The following is a 20,962-nucleotide window of genomic DNA, read 5'->3' as shown; positions in this document are numbered from 1 at the left end:
AATTGATGGGGGGGGGGGCTGAGGAGAGACCAAAAACCACAGCTAGCAAGACAAGGTACACTTTCTGAAGAGCAAGTCTCACACACAGTTGCTTGGGTCGAGGACTGCAGAGGGATCATAGTTGGGTCGTGTGTGTGTGTGTGTGTGTGTGTGTTTCAGAAAAAGGTAGAATTGGAAGGGTCCCTGAGGGTCATCTAGCCCAACCCCCTGCAATGCTTTTTAGCTTGCATTGATCTCAATAACCCCAGTGCCTTTTTTTTAAGTCGGATAACAGGCTTGTTTCATAAATAAGGGGGAGGGAGGGTTGCTGGCTTGGTTCGGTCTGCCTTTGTTCTAGTTTTTAGCATGCTCTTAGTACTTTCATGCTGTGAACCGCCCTGATATCTATGGGTGGAGGGCAGTAACAATAATAATGATGATGATGATGATGATGATGTTTTTCGCAGGGCTTGGAGTGAGCTGGTGATGGTCAGCTGCTGGAATGAATGGGGTCGGTGCTAAATGGTCTGGCTTGCTTTACAACCCCACGGACCTTGTTCGTGGGGTGGGGTATCGGAAAAGGAGCCCACCCCCCTCAAAAAAAGAAAAAGGAGGAGGAGGAAAGCGAAAGGAGGCGGCTTCCCCTCCCTCCCTGGGACAAGAGTTGCCCGTAACATTACACAACGTTGGGGGCGGATGACAGCCGAGCACACCATGTGCGGCGGACACACAGGGCGCGGTTCGGGCGGAGAGAGGAGAAAGCAGGGCGGCAGCGGCAGCTTCTGCCGGGAGACGGGAAGGGAGGAGCGGCGTTGCCTACTACTCACGGGCGCCGCCGGCTCGGTGCTGCTGCCCGGTCTCGGGCCCGATGTAGCTGAGCAGGACGGGCAAGGGGACCCCGCAAGGGCCCGGCGGGGCGGCTCTCCAGGCGCTCTGGGGCTGCAAGCCCGGCGCGGCGGCGCCTCCACGGCCCGGGTAGAGGAGGAAGAAAGGGGGCGAGTCGGGGGGCGCCTCCTCTTCTTCTTCTTCTTCCTCCGTGGCGGCGGCGGCGGCTTTGCCCTCCTCCTCCTCCTCGCGCTCCGCTTCCCCCTCGCCGTCGCCCGCCTCTCTCTTCCCCGCTCCCTCCATGCTCCCTCAGAGGCTGAGGGTGGCGGCGGCGGCGGCTCCCTCTTTTTCTCTCCCTTCTTCCTCCTCCTCCTGGACGGCGGCGAGAGTGAGCGGGCAACTTTTTCCACAGGGCGGGCGGGAGAAAGAAAGCGGCGGCGGCGGCAGCGGCGCCTCCTTCTCCCGCCTAGACCAGCCCCCTTCCTAAGCCCTGACTGGGCCCAGGCCGACCGGAGGTTGAGATGGGCCGTCCCGGCCTCGCGCGGAGCTCCGCCCCCGTCTTGCCTGGCTCTTCTTTCTCCCCTCACGGCCGCTGTGGGCTCCGCTCTGGCGCTTTCCCGCCGCTTTGTGATGGTGGGGGAGGGGAAGGTTCTTGCCCCTCTCCTTTTCCCTCAGAAGAGGGGCCACTTACGGTAGGGGTCAGTTCTGACCCCTTTACTTTGGGGGGTGGGTTCGTTTTGACTCTTTCTTCCTCAGGAGTGGACACAGTTCCTGTCCCCTGGGAAGGGCGACCCCTTTGGGGTCAGTTCGTGCCCTTCCCGCCTCTGAAATATGGCGTGTGTGTGTACCATTATTGCCCTTTGAGTGGCTGTGTGGAAAGAGACCACTTTGCTGGTCAGTTTTTGCCACTTTGGGATTTTTATAGTGTATTTTTGGTCTTTGTGGAAGCCGCCCAGAGTGGCTGGGGAAACCCAGCCAGATAGGCGGGGTACAAATAATATATTATTATTATTATTATTATTATTATTATTATTAAATACACACACACACACATATATATACACACACACATATGTATGTATATATTAATTATTCAATTTTACATTCTTCATTTGAATTCAAACATCAATCAGCATCATCCCCATTTAGGATTCCCTGAATCCTTAGACCTCCCACCACCCCTCCATAGTTTCCATTATCAAACATTTCCTGCTGCCATCACTAATTTCTCTTAGTATTCTTTCAATAGTCCATTTTTACCTTCGTTTTTAATACATTACAAGCGTTACTCAAATCCTGCCAAACTTTTTAGTTGTTTACAGTGTTCTCTTAAGTAAATTATAAAGTTTTCCCATTCCTTCTTAAAGTTCACTGTGGGGTTCATTCTTGCCTGCTTCCTGCCAGGGAATGGACACTTGAGAGCAGTTCCCACTCCGAATCCACCACAGTTGTCAGTTCCTTAAACTAAAATGAACTATTTCCCCTCACCCATTTCCCTGCCACACACAAAAAATAATTTACATGTTACCGTTACCATTTAGGGCTTAAAACCCTTGAGGAAAATGCACTATTTGAGTTTATATTCTGGCTGAGCCTTTTTTCATACCAGATGCAATTAGAAAGGAAATTTGTACCACCTGAGCATGTACAGAAGATGTCACACCTTGCGGAGTTAATTTGCTTTTGTATGCCTAGTAAGGGCTGGGTGACACATTAACCTTACTTGATTTCTCCCTGCTCTCTTAAAAATACTGCATTTGAGGTGGTAAGTAGTAGATACCATGCTTTGCCTGCAGAAGGTCTCGGGTTTATTAATAATATTTATTTCTTCTATATCCCACCTTTCCTCCATGGAGCTCAAAGCAGCACAGTACATGGTTTTCTTACTCCTCGTTTTATCTTCACAACAAGCCTGATAGGTAGGTTAGGCTGAGAGAGTTGACTGGCCCAAGATCGCTCTGTGAGGTTCAATCCTTGGCATTTCCAGGCAGAGCTCAGAAAGGTTCCTGCTTGAAACTCTTAACCAGCCATTGTCAGCCAGTGTAGATACACCAAGCAAGAGAGGCTAAAATGTCTGATTTTGTACAAAGTAGCTTCATACATTATTTTGATGTAAAAAATCTGTAACGGTGTTTGTGATAACCTATTCATAAGGCCAAATAATCACTTGATATTGCAGTTATTATTACTCCCAAAAGACCAAAGTATTGTTCCCTTTCCCCACTCTACCCCTTGACTGCCCCCCCCATCACCCATTTATGGCTAGGCAGAAATACAAACCTATGGTTCCTTAATCAAACACACTTGTTTGGCTTTTACTGCAAGCATATTGAGAAGCCATCGTGAAGCATGGTCTCTCCTCGTAAATGCACACAGAAGAATATGTCTATATTTGCTTACCTCAAATGATCTAGACATGGTCTGTTTGCTAATTTCTGCACAGGGGCACTTTCCCTGTAGAAGATAAAAACTCAAACTGCAGCCCGTTTAAAAAGCTTGCCCTAATCTTCCATTTCACCACTTTATTCCCTTTACAAAGTGATCTCTCAAAAATTACAGAGAATTTACAAACTTTTCAAATAAACACCATGGTTCACTCTTATTTCTGATGCCCTAGCATGAGCATCAAACCAAAGACACCATCCAATAGGCTTGGGGGAATGCTAAGATTTTCAAAAGTGCAATAATATTTGGGGGAGGGGGACTAAAGAGGTGTGCAAAAACAGCCTACTGAGGACCAACCATGATTACTGACCACTGTGCTGTTTGTGGGCACAGGATGTAGAGAGGAAGGTAGATGGAATATCACAAAGCATTGCAGCAAAAAAGTCCTCTACATTGCAAGAGTTTGTCCCACTTGTCAGTCCTTAAAACCACATCTCAAAATCATGGCTTGCTCTACAAAAAGCAAGCCTCTCCCCACCTGCAACGGAAGTTACTTTTCTGTAAAGTAACTTCCAATCACTATTTTCTGTAGCCTTAAACGCCTCACAATTTTAATTACAATGTTAATTACAATGTTGGTGCCCACCACTAAAAACAACTCATCACAGCATGTGCCTCTATGCTTCAGGGTTAATATCCCTTTTAAAAAATTAACTACTAATAGGCATCCCCTCACAGTTCATTTCTGAATGGTTTCTAGTCATTATGTTAAACATACTTGCTAACATTTTAAAATCAAAAAGTGATTGATTTTGGTTTCACTCAACCCAGCTACCAATGCACCATATGCTAAACTGTGGCTTCAAATATGTATACTGTATTAATGTAGAGCACACAGGTAACTTAGAAAGTATATAGAAAGTTTTTGTGAGTCTGAATGAAGCAAATTAAACTTATGCATTAGAAGCTTTACCTGCCAAAGCTCTTATCATTCACAACATACAGGACCGTCTCCACTTTCGCATTGGATCTGATCAGCCTAGCCCTAAGTGTATGCTCAAGATAGCTTAATGCAGATTAAATATTCCTTGGGTCCCTTAAGAACTAAGGAGAGCCTTATTGGGTTAGGCCAAAGTATCTGGAACTCAATCCTGGGCATATTAACTAAGAATTCCCATTGAGCTCAATACAGTTACTGAAAGTCAAAAGTGCACAGAAATGCAACCTAGCAGGTCAAAAAGTGGTGGAAGGTGAGAGGATTGTTGACCTGCTATGTTCTCAATGCAGTGATTGGGATTTACATTTAAACACAGTGCCTGGTTACTGCGGATGACCACAAAGATGAGCTGCTGGACAAATGAAACAACTGGGAAAGGCAGTTGCCCTGAACTTTGCATACTATGAACAATGCTGCTTTCTCCATGTTAAAATAAATACATATTGCCTTTATTTACCCCAAAAATGAACATTTATTGAGCTCACATTCACTGCCTTCAGCAAGTAAAAAAAGAATTATACAAAGAGAATCACTTAAGCTTAACACTTTTCTTAACTCCAGCACGAATGCCAGACAGTTCGCCTCCATATCTTTGTTCTTCTCTTCGGACCTCACGAACCTGCCCCTTCCTACGAATCTTGGCACGTCTGAATTTCTCACGGTGCTTGACTCTTGGGTTACGATCAATCTTTTTCCTTCTGGGTGTGAGGCCTTTATTCTTGACAATCTGGTATGTTGCACCTCTCTTTTGATCTCCTGCTTCCTCTTCCATAATCAGGTCTTCCACACATTCTATTTCTTCTCGTTTCCTCTTTTTCTTAAGCTTTATCTTTTCTTCCATCTCCTTATAATAATTCAGGGCAGCCTCCTCATCCAAATCTGAATCATCTGTAGGTTCTTCAGCATCCTTACCATTAGAAAGCTCCCCAACAGCTTTAGGTTTGATTTTATTAACAGGCTTTCTAGCAGGCACGGTAAGCTTCTTCCTACCTTCCACATCACCAGCATCACTACTATGGAATTCATTAAGGAGCAGACGAATCTCCGGTGACAGTTTTTGGTCCACAGTCGCCAAGTCATTTATTAAATTTCTGTAACTTACAAGTCTTTCAATGACAGGGTGACCGTGAACTGGAATCCTTTTGGCTTTCAGCACCAAGTAAAAACTAATGTTGCAGCAATAGTTCAAATAGAGATGGTATTTGGTCTGTAAATACTGGCTGCCCTTTCCCTCTGGGATGACCCCATCTTTTACCATTTGCATGAGCGGCTCCAGTTCATCTCTGAGCTCAGTTAACTTGGCTTCAAAGTCCTGAATCAGCTCCAGCAACTCCGGGGATTCCTTTTTCAACAGCTTCAACTTCTCTTTTTTAGAGAGAGACTGCAAGTCCTTGGCAATTTTCGACCCGGACTCTTTTCGACCCGGCTCCTGGGCTGCCGCAGCGTAGGCCTCTATCAGGTCCAGGCCGTAGTCATCCTCCCCCAGATTCTGCACCAGCCTTTTCTGAATGGCTTGGGCCTCCTCCTCTTCCTCCAGCTCCTCGGCTTCGGCTTCCTCCTGGCTCTGCTTGGCTGCTTTGGAGCGAGCCGCAGCCTTGCCGTAGTCGGTGCCGTAATAGAGCTGTTTCCGCTGGCCCCAGGCGAACTCATGGGGGAGGCCGAGGTCTCCGCTGCCGCCCCGCTGCTCCTCCAGGTCGCTGTCCATATCCAGGGGCTCGCCTTCGCCTCCATCCTCGTCGTCGTCCGCGCCCTCATCTCCTCCTCCATCCTCCTCCGTCTCACTCTCCTCAGAGAGCTCTAGTCCCAAGACCTCCTCCTCGCCATCTTCCTCCTCCTCCTCCTCCTCGCTGCCCAGCGCCGCCAGCACTGCCTCCTCCAGACGCCGCTGGTGGAAATCGTCTGCTTCCTCCGTGAAGATCGGGGCTCCCGGCTCCGGCTCCTCCATCTTTTCCTCCCGCGGTTGCGAGGCCCTCAGGCCCGCGGCTATTCTCCGCCGCGGCTTCCCCATGTTGCCGGCAGCGCGGATGGATCGGCGGTCGGCAAACCAGCGTGCGTTATTACTGCTGTGCTGCCGCCAACGCACGACACTACCTCCGGGTCGAAGGTCGGTGCGCCTCGGAAACCGGCTTTCACTTCCGGTTCACAAGAAACGGGTAAGCCGTCGCCTCCACCTAACTAATTCCCAATTGTCATTTCGTTGTTCAGGAAATAACTGGACGGCCGTTAATCTGCCGCTTACCGTCGTTAATCTACGCGTCTCCGGTAGATCCCGAACTGTACAGCGACCTCGCTTTCGAGGTGCTTTACTTCCGGCCTGGAGTAAGCGAGTAAATTCTACATCCGGTCGGTTGATGCGCCCTGCTTTATACCTTCCGCCTCGCTTGTGGACGCTCTGGTTTCGGTAAGAAGCATAGAGAGGTGATGGGGAGGATGAGCGCCGGAGGCGAGGCGGGGCGGGGCGGGGCGTTCGGCCGATGAAGTGCGCATGCGAGAACCGCAGGGGGACACATGGCCGACGTAAAGCGTGCGGCGTAATGGAGTGCCAAGCGCGTGCATCTCAGCTTCTGCCGCTGCTTCCATTTAATAGAACGAGCATCCACACAGGTCCAAGATACATATTAATCGATGTCAGTTACTAGCAATGCACTGTTCACTCAGCTCGATAGACAGATAGATGTTTATTTATTTCTCCTTAGGAATCTGCTTTATGCTGAGTCAGAATTTTGGTCCATCTGGGTTAGTGTTGTCTACACTGACTGGCAGCGGCTTTCTAGGCAGCAGTCTCGCAACTCAACCTGCAGGGACCGAACCTGGGACCAGCTGCATCAGGGGTGGAGTTTGGTAATACGGCTCCCTGAACAAGACCAAGATTGGGCGCCCCTTCTCCCTAAATATTTATTATTTTCCACAGTATTTCATTTTGGTACAGCTGCTTTTTAAATGGGTCTTCTCAGTAGGTACCCGTATAATTATAAGTATTGTTGTTATGTGGGATGCGGGTGGCGCTGTGGGTTAAACCACAGAGCCTAGGGCTTGCCAATCAGAAGGTTGGCAGTTCGAATCCCCGTGACGGGGTGAGCTCCCGTTGCTCGGTCCCAGCTCCCGCCAACCTAGCAGTTCGAAAGCACATCAAAGTGCAAGTAGATAAATAGGTACCGCTCCGGCGGGAAGGTAAACGGCGTTTCCGTGCGCTGCTCTGATTTGCCAGAAGCGGCTTAGTCATGCTGGCCACATGACCCAGAAGCTGTATGCCGGCTCCCTCGGCCAGTAAAGCCAGATGAGCGCAGCAACCCCAGAGTCGGTCACGACTGGACCTAATGGTCAGGGATCCCTTTACCTGTTGTTGTGCTCCCTGTCTGCTCCACACCACCCTAAATCTGGTGTTGTCTGCTTGCAAGGCAGCCGCTGAGCTATGGTGGCCCTTCCCTTAAAGAAAGAAAGAACAGACCTCCTGGATTTTTTCCTGAGGCCTCTCACACAGACACCCTGCTTTAGCAACCGAAGGAGTGGTGGAAAGTGTGAAATGACAGTTGTTGTTCTCTCCCTGCTCACACTGCTAGGACTTGGGGTCTCTGGATGAAACCTGATTCAGAACAAGCAATGGTGTTGCTGCTCATGTTGTGAGATCATTTCGTTGCCACAAGATGGAGACAGATGCCGACTTTTAGCTTTTCTAAAGGATAAAATATATGTTAGGGTGGAAGCAGCAAACATGATGCCTTCTAGATGTTGGGCTCCCATTTCCCATCAGCCTCAGCCGGAATGGCTAATGGTCAGGGATTATGGGAGTTTGAGTCCAACAACATCTGGAGGGTACCACACATTAGCAGCTCCTGCCATAGAAGGTAGGTTAATTGATGGATGCTGGTCACTGTTACTGAACAGTGGATGCTGGCCTTCAGTTACTGAAGCGTACATTGGAATATCAAAAGATGGACCGCCACATGCGAATTTCCCCAGAATAATCTGCTAGTTGCCATCAGAAACAAAATCCTGGGCTTCATGGGTCTTTGATTAATCCAGAAAGGCAAGTCTTGACATTTTTACATCTTCAGGACTGCCAATGGATTAACAGAATCGATAAATATATCAGTTTAAGCAAAGTAAGTGTGCAACCCTATACAAGTCTATACATGGAATATACTTCTGAGTAGGCCTACATAGGCTTGTGCTGCTGGTAATATATTAAATCCAAATTAATTTGCATATTAATAAAAACAATTGGCTTGTATGGAAATAAACATTCTTTTTTTGTTTCTAGATAATTCATGTACCTGCCTCAGCAGGGACTGCCTTAGTACTTAATGTAGGAGGCAGGGTGTCTTTTCTGAGAGGACACCTTCCACCTACAGTTCTCATAAGTTCAATAAGCACTTCCATGAATTTTGCAAGCACGTTTTTAGGCAGTTTAAAGGCTTTTGATCACTGGTTAACTGAGTAAACACCACAGCCCCAAATGACGTAGGAGGGTGTTAATAGGCAAGAATTGGTGCAGAGTCCGTGGCACCATTCACATAACAAAAACTACCATAGAGATATCAAGTTTTTCAAAAGTAGCAAGTCCATGGCTTCACTTTTGAAAAACAGGTCTGCAGTCCTTAGCTAATTGGGAACCACTGGTTTAGTCTAACCTGCTTGATGCAAGAAGCCCAGAGGCCTTTCCCCAACAGATGACTTTTCCTGTCCAGACTCTGCTTAAAGACTTCCAGCGTGGGTGATCCCACCACCCCTCTAAGTAACGGGTTCTTTTGTTAACCCACTCTTACTGTCAAGTGGTTTCCTCCTAATATTGAAATTACACCTACCTGCCTGTAGTTTAAGTCCATGAGATACAGTAGTGCCTCCAACGAGATCAAAAGTTTATCGAGGACTGGGGAAAATTTGTTGAGTATTGGGGAGGTTTAAGTGATAATGAAATAACGTTTGCGGCATTTAAAGAAGCTCTGTAAAAACTTAAAGAAATATTGTAAGAAAGGAAAACAGGTGTGGATAGGTTTGTTAAAAGGCAATACGAAATGTAGGAAATGTGTAACTAAAAAGTTTAATTCGGATGATTGTCAGAATGGCTGATGGAAGTCCAAAAAAGGAGAAAATTTGTAAAGTGGAAATGTTTGTTTATTTTTCTTTTGCTGAAAATTAATAAAAAATATTATATAAAAAAAGAGATACAGTAGTGTCTTCTAGGGCACCAGAAAACAAATTTTTGCACTCCTCAATGACTGTGTGTGCATGACCCTTTACTCTGGCTCCAGTGTACTCCCATCGCTGGTGTTTGAAACCATGTACACGTGATGTTAGCCACAATCCCATAGCTGTCCTGTAGTTCTTGAGAAATCCTGCTGTTCAGCGCATTTCTACTCAAACCAGCTTCCATCCAATTTGAAAAATGTCAGCCACATTCAATTTGCAGTTAAGCTGAGGTGTGTGCCCTCGAGACAACTGTTGCGTATGCCCAGATGACAGTTTTGTGAACAGGAGTTGGAAAGGTTGCAGGTGTGGAAAAAGCAATTGTGCTTTGAGTGATGAAATCTGGGAAGAGGTGGCCTTGCTGTGCTTTAAGGTGCTAAAGCAGAGCTTTCCAAGCTTTTCATGCTGGTGACACACTTTTTAGACATGCGTCATTTCGCAACACAGTCATTCAGTTTTACTACCAAACCAGAGGTTAAACTAGCCCCTTTCATCAACACACCTACACACTGCAGCCAACACACTAATGTGTCATGACACACAATTTGGAAAGCTGTGTCCCAAAGTGTATTTGACCTAAGTGTCAGCCTTTCAGGAATTTGAAGTGCTGTCATGTCCCTCCTCTGTCTTCTCCAAGTTAAATACAACCAGTTCCTCCCACCTTTCCAGTTGTGCTTCCAGTACAATTCCCTTTTTGATCTACTTATGGAGGCTTTCAAGCTGCTTTTTGGGCTATCCTTCCACCTTAAGTTACCACAGTCAGTATGTTCTATCGGGCTGGACTGCTGTTTCTTAGTGCCCTCTGTACATCAGCAAGGCATTGTAATCACTCAGAGTGAAGTAATGGTGCTGAAAAAAACTCTTGCCTCTGAAACAAGCAGGCTGACCGATACCAAACCCAAGCGCCGTTCTATGCAAAATAAGTGCAGGTGCCAGTTTCTTCTTAAGAAAACCACAGAGCAGGTGCAGCAGGGCCAGTTAAACTGGAATTTAGAGTTGCAGCTCTCTAAAGGAAAGGAAATGCAACTATTAGGGCACTTAACCAAGTAAAGATGCTTAAATCTTCAGATACCATGTATATAATTCAATAGCTTCATTAAAATATGAATTTGCATATCTTTTTATTTGAAGGAGCTCAAGGTGGCATACGTGGTTCTCCCTCCTCCTTGCTTTATCCCAGGTAACGCTGGGATGTAGTGACTAGCCGAAAGTTACCCAGGGAGCTTCATGGCTGAGCAGAGATTTGAACCCTCGTGTCCCACGCCCTGGTCTGAAACCCTAACCCAGGGGTCAGCAAGGTTTATCTTGCCTGGGCTGGATCAGTCCCGCAGAGATCCCTCCGTGGGCTGGATCACGTGCGCGCATGAGGCGCACCTGCGATTTTTGGCATCTGCGCATGCATACCCGCTGTTTTTGGTGTCTGTGCATGTGCAGACACGATTTACAGCGCCGCGGAAGCGAGTCCACGTGCTGTGCTGCACTGATTTAGTGCAGCGCGCGAGTGGGCAGCTCAATTTGGGGGCGGCTCGTGGGCCGGTCAAACGACCTCTGCGGGCCGCTTCTGGCCCATGGTCCTTAGGTTGCTGACCCCTGCTCTAAACATAACACCTGACATAGGACTCCTGCCAACCCCGTAATGCAAGATGCTTTGGGACAGGCTGTGGTTACTCACTGGTGATCAACAGGCACTCTGCACATGCTTCAAGCCCGAGGCATTGTCCTCCGCGTGAAATAAGTTACAGCTAATCCTATTGACATAGTAGGTGTGAGTCCTGACACACAAAATCCTTGGATAAATTAAGTCCAGAGAGTGAATCAACTACCTTTGTAACTTTTTCCTGTTATTGATTTCCCCCTACCGGTTTTGTCAAACATGTACTTGGTGACTGAAAAAGTAACTGAAACTCTTCCTGTGGTCATAAGGTGTGTATTTTTAACCATGTGCACAGAGGCTGATATAAGGAGCTCTGCAGCTGGTCCGTGGAAAGCAAAGAGCCATGTGATCTAGAGGCAAGTGACTTCAGTAAAATAACTTTACTCTTTCAGGCACATGAGTTTGCTGGTTTAAAGGCGTGGATCTTGAGTTTGGAGGCAAAATTAAACCAAAGTTAGGAGCCGAATAATGTAAAACATACTGTATATGGAATTACAGAATCTTAAGAGTTGGAAGGGACCCCAAGGGTCATCTAGTCCAACCCCCTGCAATGCAGGAATCTCAGCTCAAGCATCCATGACAAATGGCCATCCAACCTCTGCTTAAAAACCTCTAAGGAAGGAGAGTCCACAACGTCTCATGGGAGACTGTTCCACTTCTAAACAGCTCTTACTGTCAGAAAGTTTTTCCAAATGTTTAGTTAGAATCTCCTTTCTTGCAACTTGAAGCCATTGATTCAAGTCCTACCCTCCATAGCAGGAGAAAACAAGCATGCTCTCTCCGCCATGTGACAGCTCTTAAGGTATTTGAAGGTGGTTATCATATCTCCTCTCAATCTCCTCTTTTCCAGGCTAAACATACCCAGCTCCTTCAAGTACTCTTCATAAGGCTTAGTTTCCAACCCTTGATCATCTTGGTTGCCCTCCTCTGCATACGTTCCAGCTTGTCAACATCCTTCTTAAATTGCGGTGCCCAGAATTGGGCACAATATTCCAAGTGTGGTCTGACCAAGTCAGAATAGAGTGGTACTATTACTTCCCTTGATCTGTACACTATACTTCTGTTGATGCAGCCTAGAATAGCATTAGCTTTTTTGCTGCTGCACCACACTGTTGACTCATGTTAAGTTTGTGGTCCACCAGGACCCCTAGATCCTTTTCACATGTACTGCTAGTAAGCCAGGTGTCCCGCGTCCTATATTTGTGCATCTGGTTCTTTCTGCCTAAATGCAGAATCTTACATTTGTACCTATTGAAATGCATTTTGTTAGCTTTTCCAATCTGTTAAGGTCATTTTGAATTCTGATTCTGTCTGTTCTTAAACCAAGGCATGCTTTCCCATAGCAGCGGGGGACTCAATTTACAAATGGAACACACTCAACAGGAAGTGAAACATGTTCTTATTCCAAGGCAAAGTTCACAAACCAAAACACCTATTTCCTGGTTTGCAGCATTCTTAATCCAAGTTGTTAATAAGCTAAGCTTTTCTTAAACCAAGGTACCACTGTGTATATATATATATATATATATATATATATATATAAAAGTTATCTTGATTTATTATTCTTCCGGTAAGTTTTGCCATTTCTGCATGTTCCATAAGTTATTGTATCCATTCTTCCTTTGCTGGGACTTCTCCCTTTTTCCACAAAGGTTAGAGTCATGCCTGTTCCTAGTTTTGCCTTTGACCAAACCAAGGAATGTTTGGTTCTAAAAGAATGTGAACTTTGGGGTGTAAAACATCCTCACCTTTTAGAGTCCCTACACATGAGCAGTCCCGCCACCGCAAGCGTTTCAAGTTGCATTTGCATGTTGCTGTACATACCAGAGAGGGGATGGGGATACCCGATGTACATTTCCTATTTAGTTTCCCCGTGTCTGCAACACACACACACCCTGAACACCTATCCATGAAGCTGTCGTCTGCTCAAATATGCACGCCTCATCTTAACTACAAAGTGAATGTGGGTTATGTTTATAAATCAGACGGGAGCTGGTTTGAGGGGGAAACCACCAGGCAGGACCCTCGTACCTATGGGATCGCCTCCCTTGGTATGCCCCACGGAGGACCTTAAGGTCCATATATAGCAACACCCTAGAGGTCCCGGGCCCTAAGGAAGTTAGATTAGCCTCAACCAGAGCCAGGGCCTTCTCAACACTGGCTCCGGCCTGGTGGAATGCTCTCTCTCATGAGACCAGGGCCCTGTGGGATCTGATCTCTTTCCGCAGAGCCTGTAAGACAGAGTTGTTCCACCTGGCCTTTGGCTCAGAATCAGTTTGATTCCCTCCCCCTTTTTCTTTTTCCTTTCTCCTCCTATGATGATATTTCTCCCTAATTGTTTTAATATTGTATCTTAATATTTTATTTTATTTTTATATATAATAGTTATTAATTTTCCAACAATTTAAACAGAACACTACAAAAGAAAAGCATAAAAAGAAGACAATGCAATACAATACAAAAGCACTACAAAACACTAACACATAAAACTAATAAAACAAAAACAAAACCCATTTAAAACACATCAAACCATTTCATTATCTTATCTTTCGTTCACTTGTTTCCACGACCTCCTCACACCTCCCTTTTTGTATTCCACTTCTGTTAATTGTTTCAGCAATTCCTTTCCATCTTCCTCTGTTTTCTATCCTATAATTATCTTAACACATTCTAACCTTATTTTCCCTTTAATACTCTATTAATCTATTTATACTTAATTCCTTATAACATTTCTACTAAAGCCATATAACTTCATTCCAACATTTTTCTAACATTCATTAATTTTACAGTATTTCTGTAAATAATCTTTAAACTTTTTCCAATCTTCTTCCACCGATTCTTCTCCCTGGTCTTTGATTCTGCCAGTCATTTCCGCCATTTCCATATAGTCCATCAACTTCATCTGCCATTCTTCCCGGGTGGGTAAATCTTGTGTTTTCCAATACTTCGCAATAAGTATTCTTGCTGCTATTGTTGCATACATAAAAAAAGTTCTATCCTTCTTTGGCACCAATTGGCCGACCATGCCCAGGAGAAAGGCCTCTGGTTTCTTCAGGAAGGTATATTTAAATACCTTTTTCATTTCATTATAAATCATCTCCCAGAATGTCTTAATCCTTGGGCATGTCCACCAAAGGTGAAAGAATGTACCTTCAGTCTCATTACATTTCCAACATTACCTTAATATTTTAAATTGTATTTTAATCAACTTGTTTTTATTATTGGTTGTTAGCCGCCCTGAGCCCAGTCTTGGCTGTGGAGGGCGGGGTATAAATAAAAATTTATTATTATTATTATTATTATTATTATTATTGGTGAATTTCTCAAGAAACTTCAGGATAGATGTGGATTGTGGCTAAGGTGAGCTGCAGAAGATCCGAAGTTAACAGTAACACAGCCGTAAAAGCCTGTTTGCTGCTGGGATAAGATGCCAAACATTGCTGACTCTGCCAGCAGGAGAAGAGTCCCAGTGAGGTGGGGGAATCCTAAATTAGCAGCCTGATTCTGGTTACAGAACTTAAAATTCCCAGGCGAATAAATAATCCAAAAATGCTCAAGAGAGGCTGGTGAAGGGTGTGGCTGGGGAGAGGGTGTGGCTTGGAGAGACTCTCAGGGGCCGGACAAAGTGTCCCAGGGGCCAGACATTTGGCCCTCAGGCCTGAGATTCCCTAACCCTGATATAAAATAATAAGTTTGCCAGGAGTGGAGTGAAGCCAAATTCATTCTATGCCACACAGCATCACCTTCTCAGAAGCATTTGTGACATCAGATCACTGCCAGACAATAATATTTTATTGATAAGTTTGTTAACCCAGAGGCAAACACCTAAGCATCACACTTAGAAGACTCTTGCAGTCTAATCTGTTTTAGTTCTCTAATCTCCCTGCATATGTGTGTTTTATGTTTATATGTGTTTTATGTGTATTGCAAACCGAAGTTCAAAGAGAGAGAGAGAGAGAGAAGTTGTAATCCTGCCCACCAGTAGAGTTTTCGAAGAACGGGGTTTTCCTCCCTGATTAGTAAACCACCATTACTTTGTGGTTTCATTCTGTCCGGATGTCTTTTGCACCACCGTTAGCACAACTTGACTGCAATCTAGGCAGGCGTTTTTAGGAATCTCAGGCTGCCACCGCCACACAGACTGCTTTTTGGCAGAGAGGCACAACTCTGAGAGTGTCTGAAGGCAGGCAGAGAGAATGAAGAATTACTGGATCCTCTGTGGAACCCTGGCTGTCCTTTGGGGAGCTATTCTTGGAACAGGTATGCAACATTTGTCCATTGAAAGCAACTCGGATACAATGTTTTAAGCAAAGAAAGTGCTTTTGTGCCGGGAAGAATCGTCACTATATTAATTGGCTCTAAAATTCTTACCTAGAAGGTGGTACTGTATCTAGATTGAAAATTTTAAAAGTAAAAGGGATGCTTATTTTGTCCTACTGGGCTGCTCTGAAATCAGGGTTATGGTAATCTATAATGTGCATTAGATATACTTACAATGTCAGAGCTGTGTTTTGAAATGGATGCTAAAGTATCCATTTTTTCTGTTTTTGGGGTTGGCTTGAGTGATCCCTCCGAACCAGAAGTGCATTGCTTTCTATAATTCTCCCCTGGTCTCCTCACTGGCCCAAATAGGACTAATTTAGCCAGCTAGCCCTGGTGTTCATCTAATGTTTATTGGGATGGATTTCCCCCCTAAATTGATTTTTGAATTCTGAATTTATTGCTATTCACGTTTTATACTGTATTTTATGCTGTTTTTTTTTGTTGCATCAATTAAGTGTTTTAAATTTGTTGTTAGCCGCCCTGAACCGGGAAGGGCAGGGTATAAATAAAAATGTATTATTATTATTATTATTTTATTATATGAATCTTAATATGTCTTGGAGTTTGCATGCATTCCTGCCAATGTCCCTACTGACTCTGCTGTAATGGTTGTAGTTGTTGTTGATAATGATAATAATAATAATAATAATAATAATAATAATAATAATGGCAGCTTCATGGTAGAAACCACTTATTAAATTCAGAAAGTAAGATAGAATTAAGGGGTTAAGATATGGGAAAGGGAAGGAATACAGACTGACAGATAAAAGAAAAAGAATCCAGCATGGCCCCGGGGTGACCCATAGTAATGTAGGAAGAAGAGGAAGTGTAGTGGAGAGGATTGTGGCCAGTGCAGGGTTGCTACTTTTTTCTGCCAGGGTTCCTGTGCTGTTTATGCTGGACGACAGCAGTGGAGGGAGGCTGGGGCCAATAGCGACTGGGTAGGGCAAAAGGCAGAGACCCCAAGCAGTGGGTGGCAAAAGTAGTGCAGTGGCAAAGTCAAAAGTTCAGCTTCTCTTCATGACAGTCGCAGCCATGCCCCCTCACAGCAGCCCCCCTTTTATTATAAAACTACAATTGTATAATTATGCAATAATAAAAGTTGGGGATGCATTGCAACAGTTAATGCCCTGAGGCCCAGGGGAGCTGTGTCACCAGCTGGAATAAAAAAATATTGGACCAGTGTTCTGATCCAGCGTAAATCAGCTCCATAAATTCACATATTATCAGATAGTCCAGGCTTTCCCAACCTGGTGCCCTGCAGAAGCCCTAACCAGCCCAAGCCTATAACCCAGTGATGAACCTGAGATACGTAGACCTCCGAGTCTGAAAATGCCACGTTGAAGCCTTGGGTTTCAACTTCCTCCCTAGCAGCCTAAATTTGGCTTCCAGGATCTTTCAGCTGCAAATCTCAGTATGACTCAGTAACCCACCCTTTGCATCTCATTATTACGTTGGCGTCGTTTTTTTCGGGATGTGCATGTGATAAAATAGGTGCGCCCTAAACATCTGGCAGATCGGCACCAGAGAATGTTCTCGTTTTTTTTTCTCAGTCTAAAAAACCTTGTGTTTTATGGGCAGCTTATTATGGGCTGGATGAAGATGAAGAGAAGGTCCTGGTTGATAACAAGTGCCAGTGTGTGAAGGTGACATCGAAATTCGTCCCTTCCAAAGACAACCCACAAGAGGAAGTACTGGAGAGAAACATCCGCATCATGTAAGTGGTACTTCATATAAAGTTTCTCCTTTTCCTGAGGCATATACACAACTGTCCAAGCCATAACCACCGAATGGGACGGAATAAACGCTGCATAGCCTTTCTATAATTTGGGGAGCGGGATTATCTCACTCTTCATGCAGCTTCTGTGGTGAAGATGGAAGAGCAAGCAGGACACCAATACTGTACAGCCCTCTAGTATCTCCCTCTTCCGCCACCTCAATCACTTTGTCAGTTTCACAGGTGTAGCTCAGTTAAGTCTTTTTGCAACGAAAACCATGAAAAGTCTTGTGGCGCCAACAGATTTGTGGTGGGTGAACTCCCAAGATGCCACAAGACTCTCTGGTGGTTCCTCACATCCAATCCTCCTTCGACTCTGAGAACATCCTGGAAGACCCTCTCACTACACATTCAACTACAGACATCTCCCCATTTACATGGGGGTTACATTGCTGGGTACCACACATATACATGAAATTGTGTATAGTGGGGAACACCATCTTTAAAGCCTATGAACACCCTCCTTTCTCAAGCTCCAACTCTCCACAGGCCTCAGAGGCCAGTGCAAAGGCTCCTGGAATTGCTAGCCATTTGTCAACTCTTTCCCCACCATTTTTGCAGTTTTTCCGCACCCCTTTTGCCATTTAAACAGATTTATTTATTTCCTGGCACCACGCTGTAATGCGTAAGTGGAGAAATGCCTGTACTGCACTTGACCTCTGCTATCGGCAGCCATAAAACCCTTCCAATGCCTTGACCACATCATACAGATGACAAAGCTGCTGCAGAGAGAGAGAGCTCACTCATCTGCACGGGCTCACTGATTGTTGTTGTTGTTGTTGTTGAGTCGTTTAGTCGTGTCTGACTCTTCATGGAGCAGAGCACGCCAGGCACTGCCTCCCGTAGTTTGGTCAAACTCATGCTGGTAGCTTCGAGAACACTGTCCAACCATCTCGTCCTCTGTCGTCCCCTTCTCCTTGTGCCCTCCGTCTTTCTGTGACCCTTGCTAGTGTTTTTATCTTGCCGCGGCCACAAGGGGAGAGAACTTGTCGGTCCGCAGCAATGACGGTTGTGTTTCCATTCCTGCATTTCATTTGAACAATCTGGCTTGTAACTTTCTCTTCCTCTTTGCCTTCTCCAGAGTTCCCCTGATGACCAGAGAGAACATCTCTGACCCCACCTCGCCAGTGAGAACCAGATTTGTCTACAACTTCTCCAAGCTGTAAGGGCTTCCCTTGATTGCACTTATCTCAATAAGCTTAAGTAGCGCTAAAAGAGTTGAGGCCACTGTAAAGTGTATTATATTGCAACAAAGCATATAACTGAGATGGCACCAACTGTGCCTTGCGCCAACTCAGCTATATTGGCTTTGGGTCATATCCAGAATGTAGCACTAAGTAGCCCTTTCCATCAGCCCTGGACACACCTCCCACACTTGCCTTGGGCAGAAAGGGCAGTATCCATCAATGCAGGGTTTCCCAAACTTGGATTTCCAGCTGTTTTTCAGACTACAATTCACATCATCCATGACCACTGATCCTGCTAGCTAGGGATGATAGGAGTTGTAGTCCAAAAACTCCCAGCCGACTGCACTGGCTACCAATTCGTTTCTGGGTCCAATTCAAAGTGCTGGTTTTGACCTATAAAGCCTTAAACATCTCAGGAGCACAATACCTCAAGGACCGCCTCTTTCCATATGAACCTCACCTTCTGAGGCCCTCCTTCATGTGCCTCCTCCTCAAGAGGTCCGGAGGGTGGCACCACGAGGACGGGACTTCTCTGCAGTGGCTCCCCATCTGTGGAATGCTCTCCCCAGGGAAGTTCGCCTGGTGCCTTCATTATACACCTTTAGGCGCCAGGCAAAACCGTTCCTTTTTAACCAGGCCTTTGGTTGATCTGATTTACATCCTTTGCCCTTTTAAAATGTGTTTTTTTGGACAGGGGGCTATTGGATTGCTGCTTTTATTTTTATTATGTATTTTGTGGTTTTATGTCTTGATTTTATTCTGTGAACCGCCCTGGGACCCCCGGGTATAGGGCGGTATATAAATCTAATCAATCAGTCAGTCAGTCAATAAAAAACATCTGGAGACCCAAGTTTGGGGAAACCCTGAGCTAATGCGTCCCATGGGCACAAGGATTTATACTTGCACAACAGAACTTCCCCCACCTCCTAAGCATGTTCTAGAGCAGCGGTTCTCAACCTGTGGGTCCCCAGATGTTGTTGGACTACAACTCCCATCACCCCTGAGCTCTGGCCTTGCTAGCTAGGGGTGATGGGAGTTGTAGTCCAACAACATCTGGGGACCCACAGGTTGAGAAAGGCTGTTCTAGAGGGTCCCCTCTTACCTACCCTCCAAAGCAGATTTGAGCAATGTGCATGGGCGTGTCTGCTCTGGCAGGGGTTGATGGGAGTTGTAGTCCAACAACAACTGGAAGGCAGAGCATTGGCTATTCCTCCTGTGGAATCTTTTTGTATGGATCTTGTTATGTACTGAGTTGAATAGGATCCAAAATGCAGCAGTCTGATTGGTCCTAGAACAATAGGATTCAGAATGCAGCAGTCTGATTGGTCCTAGAACAATGCAGCAGTATGATTGGTCTGCAGGAGCCACCCAATCCAGCTCCAGATGGAAGTGAATCCACAACCTGATTGGCCTACAGGAGAATTCCAGAATTAGCCAATCACGTGCAGCCCATTGTGTAAATAATGTATATAAAGCAGATACTTTGGGGAAACTTCCATTCCTCCTCACCACTATGAGCTGAATAAAGGGCATGAAATCCACTCTCGACTCCGAGTATATTTCAGATCTGTTGGCTAACTTTTCTCCTCCTCTGCCACCTGTCTTCTAGCTGTGATAAATGTGCTGCAGCAGATGGCGAAGCCACGAACGACCACCCTGCGCCAGGGGAGAGCAGCATGTGCAACGACCCCGACCAGCCCTGCTACACCTACGACAGAAATAAGTGCTACACGGCCTCTTGCCTGTTCTCGAACGGTGGGAAGACTGAGGTCATCCAGACAGCCTTGACTCCCGAATCCTGCTACGTTGATTAGATCATAGAGCTGAATGCAGGGCACGGTGGGGCAGATCTACGCCACCACAGAGACTTATGTTGGCTTCATAGTACCAGTTACAGCTTCCCTCAAGGGATCCTGGGAACTGTAGTTCAGTGAGGGTTCACCGTTAGGGATCCTTTGGGCTGGAGAAAATCGATACGGTTCTCACTTAAAGGCAAACTCCCCCAATTCACATTTTCCATAACGTGAACCGAAAAAAGCTCCCCTTCAGAATTTGTGTGTCTCCAAATCACACGGTGCAGTTCACCAGACAAATGACATGTGCAGAAATGCACAGCCTGTGCTAAAATCTACATATAAATGTACCTTTTAGTGAAAAGAGCATACAAAATTATGCTCGGGAAATTGCTTTGGAGAAACTGGGTTGAAAAGAAACTGGATTAAAAGAAAACATGTACAGTTGGAGGGGAGGACTTCGCTCAGAAATCCAATTTGCTTTATGAGGATTCTTTTTTAAAAATTGCAAACTGGTGTGGAATTGTGCAGAAATGAGCTTCAGATTGCAAAAATTAGAATTGGAGAAAACAAAAATGGACACATTTGTCCATCCCTAGTGATTCCGAATGCCCCACACAGAAGTACAGGTCTCTTGGTTGAGGGAAATAGCCATATGAAGTCTGTGGTGTAGACACATACCCACATTGCCCTGCATGCTTGAAATTAAAAATATGTCTTTATTAGCGGAATGATCTCCTACTATTTCCTCCCCATAATTTCTTGCAGTTTATAGAATTCCACCCCGCCCCCATCTGCAGCCCCTACATGTTGTCACAATAAATATTGCCTTTCATTATCTCCACAGTCATTTTA

At 45.5% G+C, this 20,962-nt stretch overlaps 3 protein-coding genes across 5 annotated transcripts in view; 1 reads left to right on the top strand and 2 right to left on the bottom strand.

Annotated features, from left to right (window-relative positions):
* RUFY3 (RUN and FYVE domain containing 3) overlaps nucleotides 1-1,420 on the bottom strand; it is a 45,753-nt gene extending 44,333 nt beyond the window's left edge. For 2 of the 3 annotated variants that reach the window (XM_081020819.1, XM_081020818.1), the window contains exon 1: nucleotides 807-1,420. In XM_081020819.1, coding sequence (XP_080876945.1) covers nucleotides 807-1,107 — 301 coding nt within the window. In that variant the 5' untranslated portion in view covers nucleotides 1,108-1,420. The remainder of the gene's footprint in view (nucleotides 1-806) is intronic. The other variant, XM_081020814.1, reaches the window with a different exon arrangement.
* A 3,214-nt stretch (nucleotides 1,421-4,634) lies between these two features.
* On the bottom strand, nucleotides 4,635-6,574 carry UTP3 (UTP3 small subunit processome component). The gene has a single exon (XM_081020943.1). The coding sequence runs from the start codon at nucleotides 6,192-6,194 to the stop codon at nucleotides 4,716-4,718; it is 1,479 nt and encodes a 492-aa protein (XP_080877069.1). The 5' UTR covers nucleotides 6,195-6,574; the 3' UTR covers nucleotides 4,635-4,715.
* An 8,440-nt stretch (nucleotides 6,575-15,014) lies between these two features.
* JCHAIN (joining chain of multimeric IgA and IgM) lies at nucleotides 15,015-20,945 on the top strand. Its single transcript, XM_081021282.1, has 4 exons — nucleotides 15,015-15,287; nucleotides 16,932-17,067; nucleotides 18,209-18,289; nucleotides 19,924-20,945. Exons 1-4 carry the CDS (start codon nucleotides 15,224-15,226, stop codon nucleotides 20,126-20,128), a joined length of 486 nt encoding a protein of 161 aa, XP_080877408.1. The 5' UTR covers nucleotides 15,015-15,223; the 3' UTR covers nucleotides 20,129-20,945.
* The last annotated feature ends 17 nt before the right edge of the window (nucleotides 20,946-20,962 follow it).

This window comes from Podarcis pityusensis (assembly GCF_964106645.2).
Source record: "Podarcis pityusensis genome assembly, chromosome: 9".
Classification (NCBI taxonomy): Eukaryota; Metazoa; Chordata; class Lepidosauria; order Squamata; family Lacertidae; genus Podarcis; species Podarcis pityusensis.
Note: the sequence above shows the minus strand (reverse complement) of the source record. Positions and strands in the feature narration are given on the sequence as shown.